The sequence below is a fragment of the Peromyscus californicus genome, unplaced genomic scaffold (assembly GCF_007827085.1).
Source record: "Peromyscus californicus insignis strain IS unplaced genomic scaffold, ASM782708v3 Scaffold_15__1_contigs__length_86483966, whole genome shotgun sequence".
NCBI classification, from domain to species: Eukaryota; Metazoa; Chordata; class Mammalia; order Rodentia; family Cricetidae; genus Peromyscus; species Peromyscus californicus.
Window position 1 is genome coordinate 20948390 of NW_026294447.1, and position 15888 is coordinate 20964277.

The following is a 15888-nucleotide window of genomic DNA, read 5'->3' on the forward strand; positions in this document are numbered from 1 at the left end:
AAGTGGAACATGCAGCAATTATCCTCCTTAACACATTAAATTCAAATAACAAGTAGGTTAAATCTGGAGTCTAATAATTAAAAATCCGGGTATCAGAAATATCAGAGAATCGCAAAATACAAAAAAGATAAACAAAACTGAACATATACTACCCACTTAAGATGTCTTAAAACAATACATATTTAAGTTCAAATCAAAGGTCTGATGAAAACCATAATTTGAAAAACTCGGACTATAAGACCAAGAACAATATTATAAAGATGTGCACACACATCTTCAAAAAGTAAAGCTGGTTAAAGCCTTCTGTAATAAAGATTTACAGGCTAGCAAGAAGGCTGGGCAGGTAAGAGTGTTTGCAGTCAAGCCTGCCGGACAGTCTGAGTTTGTTCCTCCAGACCCACACACAGGAGGACAGAGCAGAGTCCCTGGAGCTGCCCTCTGCTCTCCACATAACACAAATACAAACATTTTATACAAAAGTGAAAATAATAAAAATCATGAAACCAATCCCATTTGTGCTTCTCATTAAAGGTGTTGTAATGACTGTGGCTGCCCCATCCCACCCTGAACACACAGACCTACACGCTCAGTCATGGCACACATGATTTTTAGGCAGGTGTATTTAAGACTATGATCCCATCAGTCCTTACAAGCAGCTGTCCTTGTTTCCTATAGCCCTTTTAAGGAGTATCATTTGTCTACTTATTGTTAAGTGCAAATATGTTTATTTTTAAAATAGAAAATGATCTGAAAAAGGCCAAAAAGCACTGAGCTTCACTGACATCTGCAAAGCACTTCCAGTAAAACAGGACTAAGTAAAAAGTTAATGGCACGCTGGGCGGTGGTGGCGCACGCCTTTAATCCCAGCACTCGGGAGGCAGAGCCAGGAAAATCTCTGTGAGTTCAAGGCCAGCCTGGGCTACCAATTGAATTCCAGGAAAGGCGCAAAGCTACACAGAGAAACCCTGTTTCGAAAAACCAAAAAAAAAAAAAAAAAAGTTAATGGCAAGTTTTACAAAATTCTTTAAACACTTCTCTTTGGATTAAGAAAGAAATAATTGCTTATTCCTTTTTATTTTCCAGTTTTTTTAAACAAACGTTCTTCTTGGAAAAGCAAGATGCTTAGCAGGTAGAGGGGGCCCTTGTTACTGGGCCTAACAATGGTGGAGCAAACAGATTCCTGTAGTAGTACTCTAACCTTCCTCCACGTGCATGCCAAGGCGGTGTGTGCAAAACAAACACACACACACACACACACACACACACACACACACACACACACACACACACATACAACAAATATATTTTTTAAAGGCTTTTTGGACAAAACAGGTAAGAGTGTTTGCTACTCAGATTTCTGTTTCTAGCACCTGTCAGGTAGCTCACAACTGCCTGTATGTAACTCCAAGGGATCCTAGCCTCTATGAGCACCTGCAATCACATGCATATACATATATACATGAGACACAGAAATCAGTGATAAAGCTTAAAAAAACAAACAAGGAAAAAAAAAAAAAAACAACCACTGCTTTTAAAGAGGCAAATCTGACTTACCCTTGTCTCCATTGTAAGTGCAAATACAAGGCAATTTCTCTTGAGGAGTCCACAACCTAACAGTGCCATCTGCTGAACAAGACAGTAACTGATTTTTTATGCCACTATAGGCAAGACCCCAGACTGCATCTGTATGAGCAACTAAAGTGCCGGCTAGAACATTTGACTCTGTGAAAAAACAAACAAAACATTGGTTGGAAGAAGTTCGGCAAATGATAGATAACTTACCACATAATTAAATTAAAAAATGTATGTAAAGCCAGGCATCATGGTGCACCTGAGAAGCAAATATCTGTGTGTTGTAGATCAGCCTGGTCTATATAGAGTCCAAGGCCAATCAGGGCTATATGGTAAGACCCTGTCCCCCCAAAAAAAAAGCAAAACATAAAAACCACAAGAAGACAAACCAAAGCACAGTGAATATTTCTAAATATTGAATTGTGGGTGATTGTTATCATTTATTCCAATAATACTAATACTATTTGTATATTCACAATTTCTATAAAGTATGTACAAAAAATAAATCAGCCATACTGAGATATAATTTACCTAACTATACTACTCACTTGAATGGCACAACAATGGTGTGTTCACCTAACTGGAACTCTCACTGTGCTGACTTTCAGAATACTTTAATTTCTAATTAATTAATCAACTAATTAATTAACTTTGGTTTTTGAAAAATGGTTTCTCTATGTAGCCCTGGCTGTCCTGGAACTTTCTTTGTAGACCAGGCTAGCCTTGAACTCAGAGATCTGCTTGCCTCTGCTTCCTAAGTGCTGGGATGAAGGGTGTGCACCACCACCACCACCACCACCACCACCACCACCACCACCACCACCACCACCACCACCACCTGGTTACTTTAAAAAACTTTTAACTTCAGCAAAGTTTTCCTTCCAACTCTTCTTTACTTTTTTGAACTTCTGGGGAACCACTAATCCAGGGGGCTTGTGTAAATAAGCCTCTATTTTCTGAATATGTTGTATGAACAGAATCCTACAGAATGGGGTTCTTTTGTGTCCAGGTTCTTATTTTCAAGGGCATCCACTATGTAGCACATATCAGTACTTCTTTTCTTTTTATTGCCAAATAACATTTCACTGTTTGGTGTTATCATATCTTATTTGACCATTCATCAACTGATGGGAAATCTGAGGGCCAAATGAGTATCATATTATGTCATCCTCTATTTCCAGTTAACTCTTCCTATTTATTATTTATCACCTTCTTCATCCTCACAGGTCCCAATTTTCCTTTATTGTGAATGACTATGACTTACACTATACCAAGAAAACACAGCATTCAAAAGGAACCCCTCTTGCATCCTGTACCCAATTTCAAATAATGTCACAAACTATCTTTTTGCTTCTATAGCACTTGCCACAAGGAACCCAGTAATGGACTCCCAGAAACTGTTGTTTCTAACCTACCTCCACAGGTGCACGACATGGCACATGTGGATCATATACACATACACAGATATGCATACACACACACAAATAAAATAAATTTAAGCCCTATTTGTTTCCAGATACAAGTAAAAAGTTGTCCTTCTTCCTACTAAGGGTGAAGCCTACTACTAGGTACATTCTAAAACTCAGCCAAAATCACGTTCTTGTTCTCACACTTCGTACTACACAAATTCTTTGCCTTGGAATCATTAGCACAACAAATTAAAATTAAATTTTAAAAAAGAGAAGAATGAACCAGACAGACTCTTTCAACCTAAACCATGAAAACATTATCCTTATCACCACCTTCTGTAAAACTGTTGAAAGGAAATTATCTTTCCCCTCCTATGTACTCTTCAAATCACTCCATTACCACACTGAACAACTCATGCTAAAATCAGCAGTGACCACAAGTCTACCAAATACAATAAGTGCTTTTCTTTGATAATACAAAATATTTATTCTTTCTGGTATCAATATTGCTTTTCATTCATAAAATCTGACTTGAAATGTTAAAGTGGTTCCTTCAGGGACCAATACTCCAGTATCTAACCTCCAGCTATCTGTCCAAGATCTCCGGGACCTACACAGAGCACCTGTAGCCTGGTCCTTCTCAAAATGATTTTCTTCTTTGGGTATGCATCCATGAATCCATTCTCCTCAGCATCTTCCTTATTGTAGCCAATGTCAGGTCTAGTGAAGACTCCAGTCTCAGGTTATCATCTCTTGATTCATAATCATTCCTTCATACACATCCATATCTTAATATTCTCATTCATATTCATTCTCTCTCGTACTCTATTCCTATTTCAGTGAGTGCTACTGTCTACACAGTGAGCTGCAATGTCAGAACTCTGAATTGGTGATGAAAATGTTCTGAAATTAGAAAGTGGCGATGTCTGCACAATCTTGAGCACACAGTAAAAACTACCAAATTAATACCTTAAAACAACCAATTTTAGCTGGGCAGTGGTAGCGCAGAGGCAGGAAGATTTCCGTGAGTTTGAGGCCAGCCTGGTCTAAAGAGTGAGTTACAATCCAACCAGGGCTACAAAGAGACATCCTATCTCAAAAAACCAAAACCAAGGAAATAAAGTGATGTCAATTACATCAATAAAACTTCCTTTTCAAACACAATTAAACCAAGAGTTTCACCTATTACTTTACCGATTCAACACAGTTTATCAATAAAATACTATATATTACCCTACTTACCCAATATATATTAAACCTATGTCTTTAAAAAAATATTTATCTAGATGAGTGTTTTGCCTACGTATGTATATTTCATGTGGGCTGGTCATAAAAGGCTACTGGGGATAAGCTATCAGACATGGCTGTGATTTGTTTAAGTGGATGCTGGAAGTTAAGCCTGAGTCTTCTGCAAGAACAGCAAGTGCCTCTAATTCCTGAGCCATCCATCCGTGCAGCACTAAACCTATTTCCTCTTAACCCTTCTACCATCAGAATTCTAACCTTGGCAGCGTCACCTCTCACTTCCTATGTGACTCCTGGTTTTTGACCTGTCACTGCAGCCACTAGCATCCCTTTCAAGCCTCTCTGGCCTTAGAACTTTTTATGACTTGACTCTTTTACCCTTTATCTTTTAGCCTGAATATCATTACTAAAGACAGACAGACCATTCCTGACTTCTCATCTAAAAGAGGTTCGACCGATTATGCTTGTACACAGTACTATATTTTATTGTCACTTAGCAAATATTTTAACCGTAAACCCTCCACTAATCCCTTGCTTTTTTTTATATCCATCTTATTTCTCTGAACAAAGTACTCACCATTATGCATTACATTATAGAATGTAGGCACCAAGTATGTGTTAACCAAGTACAACAAAGAGCTCAAACATTTGTTTGGTTTTTTTTTTAAATAATTATGAACAATGCCCACTTAATGTATTTGAAGATGTAAATTTAAGCTTTTAATCAAAACAAAGTTTCTCAGAGTGCCATTTGTAAAAATCAAAGTTTTGTTTTGGTTTTCATTTTGAAAATAAAGACTTTTTGGCTGTCCATAAAGTTGTAATGAATTGTAACCATCCCATCCCTATTGTTTCTGTTGTCTTTCACTTAGTAAGAATTACATACACTATCTCTCGAGTTTAAAAATGTGTTACTTCAATAATTTTCCCCTCTTTTTGTTAACAGAAATTGACATTTAAGACAAGTACTAAGTCAAGCACTAAAATACCCATGGCAGGATACTTCTTCTTTTAAAAAAATTATTTATTTGATGTGCATTGATGTTTTGCCTGGATCTAGGTCTGTGTGAGACTGGCAGATCCGCTGGAACTGGAGTTACAGACAGTTGTGAGTTGCCATGTGGGTGCTGGGGCCCTCTGGAAGAGCAGGCAGTGCTCTGAACTCCCGAGTCATCTCTCCAGCCCCAATATTTCTCTTTTTAAATAAAGAAACTGTCTAGCAAGCAGAAGAACTAAATGAACAAACTATACATTTGAACAACTTTGTAATAACATTTGAACTACAGAATTCTGTAGCTCTATTCACTAAAAAGATCCATTGTGCCCCTTTACTTACCATATGTATCATAGGGATCCACGTTAGGACTAGGCATATTCCACCACTGAATGGTTGCATCAATACCACCACTAAAACACTGTTCTCCATTAGAACTAATAGCTAATGAAAGAACAGGGCCACTGTTATAGAAAGAAAGAGGAAAAATTACTTATAAATTCTAAGAAGAAACTCAAACTCCCACTCCCCTCAATCTATTCATTTATGTGGTATCTAAACCCAATTTTAGGTAAAAATGTACAATTGAAAAGTACTATTAGATCATATTCAAATATAGTTAATCAAACGAGGCATTATTCAACTAATGTATCTTCTCTAATATCAAATATTGAGAAAATTAGGTTTGGAGAATGCTACCTATAAACAATAACTGTACTTGCTCATCAAGTAATAATTCAACAAAACTTACATGTGGGCCCTAAATGTGTAGATAGGCTCTACGTCTAAAGAGGCACTCCTAAAGAGGGAGAAAAGGGATGGGGGAAGAGAACACACTCAGTCATCACGAATCACTGGTTGATATTACAGATGTACTATAGACACGGGATAGTAAAGAAGAAGAATTATCCATATGAACAAAATTAGAAGGGAAATACAGTCCATATTAAAATACTTGCTTTTTGGCAGGAACTGTCTTTTGCAAATTCCAAAGTTTCAGGGTGTGGTCCTCAGAGGCAGTGACCAGTACAGGTTCTACAGGATGAAAAGCTAATGCTCTCACTCCATCAAAATGACTACGTAGTGTATACTTGGGGTTCCAAGTCTTTCGAAAGGCATCTTTATTGGCCGGCAACTAAAACAAAAAAGTGCACTATTTACAGGTAAAAGTAATAAACTGGTAGACATGTGGACTTTTTCTGTTTGGTGTGCTCAAAACATATAAAACTGTTTCACTAAAATATGCAGGGGCTATTTTAATGACCTTAAAAACTTTACAGAAGTCTATCTTTATATAAGAATTCAGAAAAATAATTTTGTTAGGCTTTCAAATACCCAGGTCAAAGAGTTCCTTTATCTGTTTTCACCTAAGCATCAAAAAAAACACAAAGCTCCTAGCAAATGTCAGATGAGAACAGAAAACTACCACTGCCGTAATAATTGACATGAAAGCAAAACAGGGATCTGAAGATTACCAAACACTCAAGGCTTCAGTAACACAACGGCTTCCATTAGGAAACTGACCAGTATGGGAGCAGTTCCAAGGCAGAAGGTTAAGGGACTGTTCAAACAATGACTAAAAACTCTGAGACTATTTTCCAATACCTTTCTTTTCTTTTTTAATTTCCACTGGAGACAGAGTTTCATGTCACCTTTACTGGCCTTGAACTCTCTATGCAATTAGCGTGAACCTTCCATCCTTCTGGCCCTGTTTCCCAAATGCTAGTATTAGAGGCTGAGCAACCCTGCCCCGATTATGTGGTGCTAGGGATCAAACCCAGGGCTTGGGCATACTAGGTAAGCACTTTCCCTAATTCTTGATATTAATAAAGCTTAACCTTTTCACCTTTATTTCTACATCAGTAAACATAAACCAGTTCTAAAGCAATTAAAAGTTTACTCAATTTAGTTGCTAATATACTTTAAAAATTATAAGAATAACCCAGCCCACCAAGGGAGTTATCTTTAAAAAATATCCTAACTTAAGCGTAAATTTTTTTAATGTTTAAAAAAGAAATCTGCTGAAAAACTAAAGTGAATACAAAAAAAATCTAAAATATAGTTAACTCTCAATTAAGTGTTTATGTTTGGAAAATATTTAATCAACACTAGTCTTCCCACCTAACATAGTTCTTCCCATCTCCTTTTTCTAGCAGTCAAGCGAAGCTAACATTCAGGAAATGATAACTTGGTTGTGACTGATAAAATAAGAGCTCAAAAACAAAACATGGCTAGCTATTTAAGACTTATCCTGATGGAAAAAAAACCTGATTTCTATAGTGTCTATTTTGTTAACACCAAAATATGGCTTCAACTTAGTAAATAAAAGAGTTAACTACTCAAGATGTATTTATCAACCAATATTTTAAAGTAATAACCCCAAACTCCTACCTAATCCACCAAAATTCCTAAGAAAGATTTAAACACCACAAAGAAAAAATTTAAAGCAAAAATTACATGTTACTTCAAATCAACACATCGACACACTTAAACTTATCTTTTCCATGCACCTTGACATTAATTCTCTGTTATAAATGATCCCAAAGAATAAGGAGCCTTCTATTAAATCATTAAAAAATTAAAAATAAAACTGCACTTACATCATAACTATAGTCTGCATCATTTGTTACCGTCAAGTCTGCAAGGTCTCCAAGGCCCAGTACACTTAACAAAACATCATCAGAACCCATAATAAATGACTTGCCTCCTCCAGATGGAAACGTTATTGGTTCAGCTATAAAGAACAAAACCGCTTCTTAAATGCTGAAAAATCATACAGTACAATACAATATTGTGGGGAATTTAAGCACGAAACAGTTACAAAACTCAGCAATATTATGAATTCTACTTCCCACTTCCACACACAAAAAAACCTCTACTACTGAGCGGAAATAAACAAATGTGCTAGAACTACAATACTGTAGTTATCTTCAACAGACTGAATAAACACTGTACACATTATCCCAGGGTAGAGGCAGAACACAAGAATTTTGTCTATTTAGATCCCTTACCACCTCAGTAAACAGGACAGTTTTTGATTAAATAATCAGATTTCAGCCACTTATGGGGAACAGATGTCTACTAACCTCAAAGTAGCTCATCCAGTAGCTTTTTTAAAAGTCAGTAAGTTACTACAACGTCCCTTTGCTTTCTGAAGAAGTGAAGGCGCATTGGGGCACAATCCTTTCCAGACACTCTGATATACAGCCTATCAGTTAGTGCCAGAGATGGTCTAGGAAAAGATGGCTCTACTAATAACGATAGTGTCCTAAAAGGGCATGCCTTCCAACCTCAGAACTTTCACCATGGCTTCATCGGAATCCCTTTTTATATATTAGGATGTTGCTAAAGTAAAACTCATTGACAGTAACTGCAGAGCTTCACTTCACTGATTGTTCCATCTGTGTCTCGTGCATTAGTACAGCTTTCAACATTGGCACTGCAGTTCAAATTAAAGTGCAACTATCTGAATGACTATACCAAGATAGTTAAAGTGAGAGCAACAATCAATGTAATTTTAAACATGTGCTTTGTAATCAAAATAGTAACATTAAGACAGCAAGAAGGAAATACTAATTACAAAATAACTCAACCTAAACTTTTAAAATCATGAGCTAATTTTTAAAAATTACTCAAAAACTCAGGCTAATAAATTATAAAAAATTCTTACAAAATGGCATATATTTAATACACTATAGGAAACAGGTATATGAAATATACTAATACTAATTCATCAACAATACTGAAAATAATTCATACGATTCATATTTGCTATTACCAAACTAAAATTCATTTTTAATTTAGAATGTTTATTTTACTCTGTGTAATTTGACTTAAGTGATCCTTTCAAGTGTGATTCAGCAACTAATTTAATTTGAAAACACTTCATAAAATATATACAATATGTGAGATACTAAGTATCTCACACATTCAACCATTATTAAGACAGATACTATGATTATTAAGCCATCATTCAATGGTTATACTTGAATCTAAACAATACACACAGTACTGATTTCTCCTATCAATATTAGTACACAATTACTAATAATACAAGCAGCAGCTAACAACAATAAGATCAATAGTTCAAGAATCACATGAGTGAGTAAGTATATTTTACTTTATAATTTTTACCAGTCTAAAAAAATTTAAGTTCATAATTTGTTTCTAACAAAATGCTACAATTCCTTCCACTACCAACTATACAAATACTCATTACCACAAACTTAAAAGTCCAATAAAATACCTTTACCATCACCAATCAACTCATTTCTTTACAAAAACTTTTTTGTGGGATTATTTCTGATCAACCATTGTCCAACTTCCGGGCATAAACAGAGAAGTGGCTCAACAACTTCAGCTGCCTTATTCATCAAGAAACAGTATACACATTTCTAAAGTTCATCACATAGGCTACACTTCTGTACCTTTTCTCTATAGATACTCTCATTTGTTTACATCTAGCAAGCTATACTACTCTTTTGATACTTATTTACATATATATATATGCAAAAAATCTTTAAGCTATTATTTCTGCTTTCCCTATCACCCATCATTGCAATATACAGTACTCACAGTAAATTTTTAATTTTTGCTTATATCTCTGCTGAAAGAATTAGTGTATATTTTACAGATCATTTTATTTCAAGTTAAGATATAATTACCCATAGCAGTACACAGCATAAAAATGTAATCCACAATTTAAAATAAAATGATTAAATGAATTTTTTTTTAATTTTTAGAGAGGATCTTTCAATATACTCCTGGCTATCCTAGAACTTGCTATGTAGACCAGGACAACCTCTAACTCACAAAGATCCTCTTGCCTCTATCTCCCAAGTACTGGAACCAAAGGCATGAATTTTATTTTAATGATGAAATTTTTATTAAGCATAATTGTCTTTTGTGAGAATCCTAGGGGCTATGAATAGAATTCTTCCAAAAGGTCCTTTCTAAGAGTCCTGTAATAAATTCTACTTTTGATAGACAGCATGACCGAGGAAACCGATAGCTCACATATCAAACTCTTCTTTTCCTTCGTGTGTACATGGGCACAGGTTCTGCAGTGTTATACCCAGGACCTGGCACATGGTTAGACAAGCACTCTGATACTGAGGTACATTCCAGGCCCTTTCCTCCGATTTTATCAAACCAAAAGAACATACAGACAAATGACTGATTCCAATTATGCCTGTGGAAATATGGAATATAACCTTGTCTTTAGTAACAATAGTTTTAAAAAGTTGTGACACTAGAAAATAGGTATTTATTTGTACTTTATAAACTGAAATATAACATGAAATTTTTGTTTTCCAAAAGCACCAAAATGGAAAGTGTCATGAAAATGGACCGACTATAAACTAGATTACAGTTTTCCAATCTCTATATAACAAATTTTAGGAAGAATCACTCTTTAAAATGTAATGAAGTTCAATGTGCCCATTCACCCTCCCGCACCACTATGAAAGAGGTTAGCAACTTACTTTCTTTTAAAGCACAGTCACACACTTGACAAACACACAGAGAGCTCTAAATCACCTTTTATGTAGTCAGCCTACTGGCTTCTCCCCCAAGTTGGTTTGAAACATTAAATAGGGTTCATATCACTAATATGACTTTGCCTTAAACTGCTAAATCTGCAGTCTAAAATGTAAGTTTAAAAAAAAGTTAGTAAACTGTACTATATTACTGGGAAAAAGAAAACCCCAAATACAAAAAAATTAAAATAGTAGAGCTGTATCTATATTTTAGAAAATAGTATAAAAGAAAATAGCTCAGTGGAAATGAGTACAAAAAAAAAAAAAACCAAGATTATTTAATTTCCATTCTTTGTATTAGTTTTATTAACTGATTTTTTAAATCTTTCCTTAAAATTTTCTATGAATTAAGAAAGAAAAAGGTAAAAAATCATAAATTGAGGAGAAATGCAAAACTGTTCAACTTTGCTCTAAAGAAAATATGTCTAGAAAAAATTAGAACAAAATGTATACAAAAATTTGAAACAGGCAAACAAATCCTCTTACAGAGCAAGAAGTGTAAACATGAATAAAAACCTAAATAAAATTATTAATTTATTATCATTATACATATCGCATTAAAGTAATTTGAGTAAAAATTGAAAGAGTATTTAGAAGTATATCTTCACCCAGAATTATAAATTAGTCAACTATATCCATGTATCTTTAGGTAAAATCAGTTTCAAAAATCCTTAAGTAGTATTTTTACTTCTTATGTACTTTAGATTTTGGATTTTAGAAAATTCATTACTAGGTCTTGATATAAAGTTAAAGAATGATGTTCCTTATCCTAAAATGATTAACAGTTACATTTATTTTTAGGAATAATACGTGTGTGTGTGTGTGTGTGTGTGTGTGTGTGTGTGTGTGTGTGTGTGTGTTTGTGTGTGTGTGTGTGTAAGATCCCCAACAGACTACCTAGCAGCTATTAAGAGTTGCTACATTTAAACTGCACTACTAAGAATCAGCTCCCCCTCCCTTGTATTCTTTAGAGTTTATTTTTAGAAATTGTTCTTCTCCTAACACTGGATTTGTAAGCTATAGTTAGATTTAAGGAAGGCGCTCTGAGCTGACCTATGATGAAAACAGCTACAGCTAACGTGAGAACAAAACCAAATAGGAAGAACCAGAAGCCGTGTTCCGTCCCTGAACAGTCATACCCAGAGCTTGCCCAGCAGCTCTCCTATCTTGAGCATTTCCACAATGGCATGCTGCAGTACTAAGAGGTGATCTGGAGTCAGGGACTCAGCAACACAGACAGACACGATACTAAATGCTGTACCTTCCTCTGCTCTTGCACCTCCATCATCAGTCACTCTAGGAGAGGCTGACCTAGACTGATTAATGATTCCTGAAGGGATGTGGGGCAGCTCATCATCTCCCAGATCAGCTATCATGTCGCAGAGTTTTGTCCTGTTGACCCCTGTAAATTAACGTCAGCAGTAGAGGTTCATTTAATAGCTACCGCTGGACTTGCTGGCAGCCTTAGTAAACCAATTTACTAACAAAACAGACTAATAAAAAGTCCAAGTTATTAAAGTATCATTTTATATATCATTTTCCAAAATACACTGAAAACTTGTAAATATGTTGAATAGTTACTATTTTGTGGCTCTTTGTGGATAGTGGATTAAACATAAACACTGTATTTAAAATATATATTGTGCAGAGGGGAGAGAAAAGGGAAACTTCTATTATTCATCTTGGAGTCTATAAACTCAGCCACAGAAAATGCTATTACGACAATGGAAACTGTTGGTATTTAAAACCAATGTTTACTAATGCATAGAACAAAACATGGGCCTTTCAACTTAATTCACTGTTTTTAAAGTCAAAGAAATACATACGGAATGACTTTTATGAGGGTGCAACAAACAATTAACTTTCCCTGCTGTTTTTATGGATATTTTCCCACTATATTAGTACAAATTTGTCATTCACTATTTAACCCAATTTGTTAAATTTGTTTCTTAGAATTGTTTACCTCAAATTTTCACTTTTCCAAATTTGGAAACAGATTTACCCACAAGTTCTTTCAATTTCTCATAATGACAGAAAAAGTCGGCACTGTCATAGGCCATAAGTTAAGTTTAATTTCAACTACTGCCTAGATAATTTAGACAGAAACTACAAAACTCAGAAGCTTCAGCAGTTATTCTTCAACTGTCAATGTCAGAAACAGTAGACTTAGTCATTCTGAGCTACATAGTAAAAAAGACTTAGTTTTCACCAAGTCTGGTGATAGGCCAGGCAGTGGTGGCACATGCCTTTGATGCCAGCACTTGGGAGGCAGAGGCAGGCCTCTGTGAGTTCCAGGCCAGCCTGGTCTATAAAGTGAGTTCTAGGGCAGCCAAGATTGTTACACAGAGAAATCCTGTCTGGAAAAACAAAAAACAATGTCAGAAAAATAATTTAGAAAAGAAAAAAAAAGCATTTAAAAAATAGCATAATAGAAAAGCAATTAAAATAGATCCAAGGTCAAACATCATGACCTCATATTCACTAGCATCAACACTAATGAACTAATAACTAAATTAGGCTACTTTGTGATTAAAATCCCTGGCGGGTATTTGAATGTTAGTCTACAGGAAATGTTATTTATCTATGTATCCCTAACAGAATGAGAGGCAATTGAATGACAAGATGTACTGGAAATACATGACATTTTCACATTATTTTATAGTAGTTTCTAACTAAAAATGGTTACAAAACTCAATTTTTGCATGTGTGTAATATACGATATCCTCTGAATTTTCCAAAGATTTATAATGGAGAAACTCAGGGTCACCTGAACATTTTTTCCCTGCCAGTAAAACAATCATAAATTCTCTTAATAAATGGGAAAAAAAAAGTTGATTAAATATCCAACAACCACTTAAATTCAATGTGAAAGAAAATAGAATCTTTCTCACACATAACTCTTCTCTATTATAACTTTATGACTTGAATGATTACTACTGCTGTTGATTTAGTTTCTGTAGTTAAAATTCTGCAAGCAAATCTTAATAATCCTACAATTTATAAAGAGGAAAATCAGTTATTTTTTACAAAAGAATTTTTCTTTAAATTGTTCTTCAGATTAATCTTTTTCTCAACTTTGTTAAATCAAGCCTCTCATCCTTATGGTTTACTGTAGCAGATTCAATATTTTTAAAATTCAAGCCACACTTGCTGTCTATCAAATTTGAATACTACCAATTAAATTAAGGCTCCCAAATTATCACATTTATTCTATTGCCTCCTTGCTCAGCAGTGCCAAGTGGTACTTATTACTTCTTGTATCAAGATTGCTAAAATTGTCTACTTAGCCTTGTACATGCTTCATGATGAGTTTTTCTATCCAATTCTTTACCTTGATCCTTAAAACAAATTGCCTTAACTTTCCTAAAGAGCAACAAAATTATCCCACTATGCATGCTGTTGTATTTGGTCAGCTCCAGTTCCTACACATGCGTGCGCGCACACACACACACACACACACACACACAGAGGCACAGAGCTAAACTGAACCATGTGTGCCCTCTCCAATTCGTAGACACACACACTCTGCTATATTTAGTCCTATCGGCCCCTTCAAATTCACACATGCGTGCAATGCATCCACACTCAGGTACAGCACACTTGGTCTATCCAAATTCTATGTATTTCTCTAGCTAAATCTATTTCCTCTGCAAATATTTTATTGATTTCCCTATATACTCTTATTATGTATATGTGTGCCTTAAGATTGTTTTTATTAGTATAATCATAAATTTTATTATGATATAAAAAAATTTAAAGCTTTATTGTTTTAGAAAATGTGTAAAAATAATTTCCTAAACAAGTAGACTTGAAGACAGAGAAGGAAGCAGAGATTAAATATTAAAGTCATTTGCTTAAATTTAGGATAAAAAATTACATAATTAATATTTTTACATACTTACAGCTAAACATTAATCTCTGAGTAGCACAGTGCCAAGTTTAGGAGAAGATGAAACTTCTCTGCTCTAATACCAGTTTCTCAAAAACTGCCAGAAGATGAAAGCAGATTTCATAACCAGAGATCATAGTCTTTGCTCTGCAAAGCAGAGCACCTTTCAATTTCTATTCACCATGTATTTACTTAGGTACTGGGAACTAAACCTAACAGCTTGCACATGCTGGGCCAGAACTCTGCCACTGACTCTATGTCCACCTCTTCAAGTGCAAGCTTAATGCATCTTCACATTCATCTGAAACCTACCAAAGACTCTAAATAATTTCACAATTTTAAATGATTACCAATAATGAGAAAATGGTAGCAGTATTGGTATGAGACTATTATGCCTAATACTTTTTTTACTAGATTTTTTTTTTGCCTAATATTAATTCAAAGGCACAAAGGCTCACTAATTACTCATAAACATCAGCTGAGTCAGGCTTAGGACACACACCTGTAATTCTGGCACTTGAGAGGCTGAGGCAAAGTATTGGGAGTTTAAGATAAGCCTGGATTATACAGCTGGTTCCAGATCAGCCTGGATTACACAGTGAGGCTCTATCTCAAAAACAAACAACAACAAAACCTCAGTTCTTAATTATTGCTGGAATTTAAAAATATTTTTTTGTGTGTGGTGGTTTATACTTGTAGACCCAGCACTCTGGAGATGGAAATAGGAGGACCAAGAATTCAAGGCCAGACTGGGCTATAGAAACTCTTGCTTCAAAAGAGGGGAGTGGAGCCGGGCGGTGGTGGCGCACGCCTTTAATCCCAGCACTCGGGAGGCAGAGGCCGGCGGATCTCTGTGAGTTCGAGGCCAGCCTGGGCTACCAAGTGAGTTCCAGGAAAGGCACAAAGCTACACAGAGAAACCCTGTCTCGAAAAAACCAAAAAAAAAAAAAAAAAAAAAAGAGGGGAGTGGAAAGGGGAAGTTCCTAACTAAGCGAAAAAACACTACTGTGAAATATAAAACACAATCCACCTACCACTTAACTCTGACTTCCAGAGTTTACATAAATGTACATTCCTCTAAATAGACTGTAGCACAATGGAAAACATTATCTATAGTCTGACTACTGTTATTTACATCCATTCACACACTCACAACACACAAACTTTATCTTCCTCACACATCACTTTTTCCATGTCTAAAACTAACATTTTCACTTTCTCAAATGTGTCCTTTGCTAATCA

At 35.2% G+C, this 15888-nt stretch overlaps 1 protein-coding gene across 7 annotated transcripts in view; it reads right to left on the reverse strand.

Moving 5' to 3' along the window:
- The window catches only part of Strn3 (striatin 3), an 89030-nt gene that overhangs the window by 13462 nt on the left and 59680 nt on the right, over positions 1-15888 (reverse strand). For 6 of the 7 annotated variants that reach the window (XM_052738469.1, XM_052738468.1, XM_052738470.1 and 3 more), the window contains 6 exons: positions 12019-12159; positions 7821-7954; positions 6180-6355; positions 5972-6019; positions 5563-5684; positions 1555-1722 (listed from right to left, as the gene is read on the reverse strand). In XM_052738469.1, coding sequence (XP_052594429.1) covers positions 1555-1722; positions 5563-5684; positions 5972-6019; positions 6180-6355; positions 7821-7954; positions 12019-12159 — 789 coding nt within the window. The remainder of the gene's footprint in view (positions 1-1554; positions 1723-5562; positions 5685-5971; positions 6020-6179; positions 6356-7820; positions 7955-12018; positions 12160-15888) is intronic. The other variant, XM_052738471.1, reaches the window with a different exon arrangement.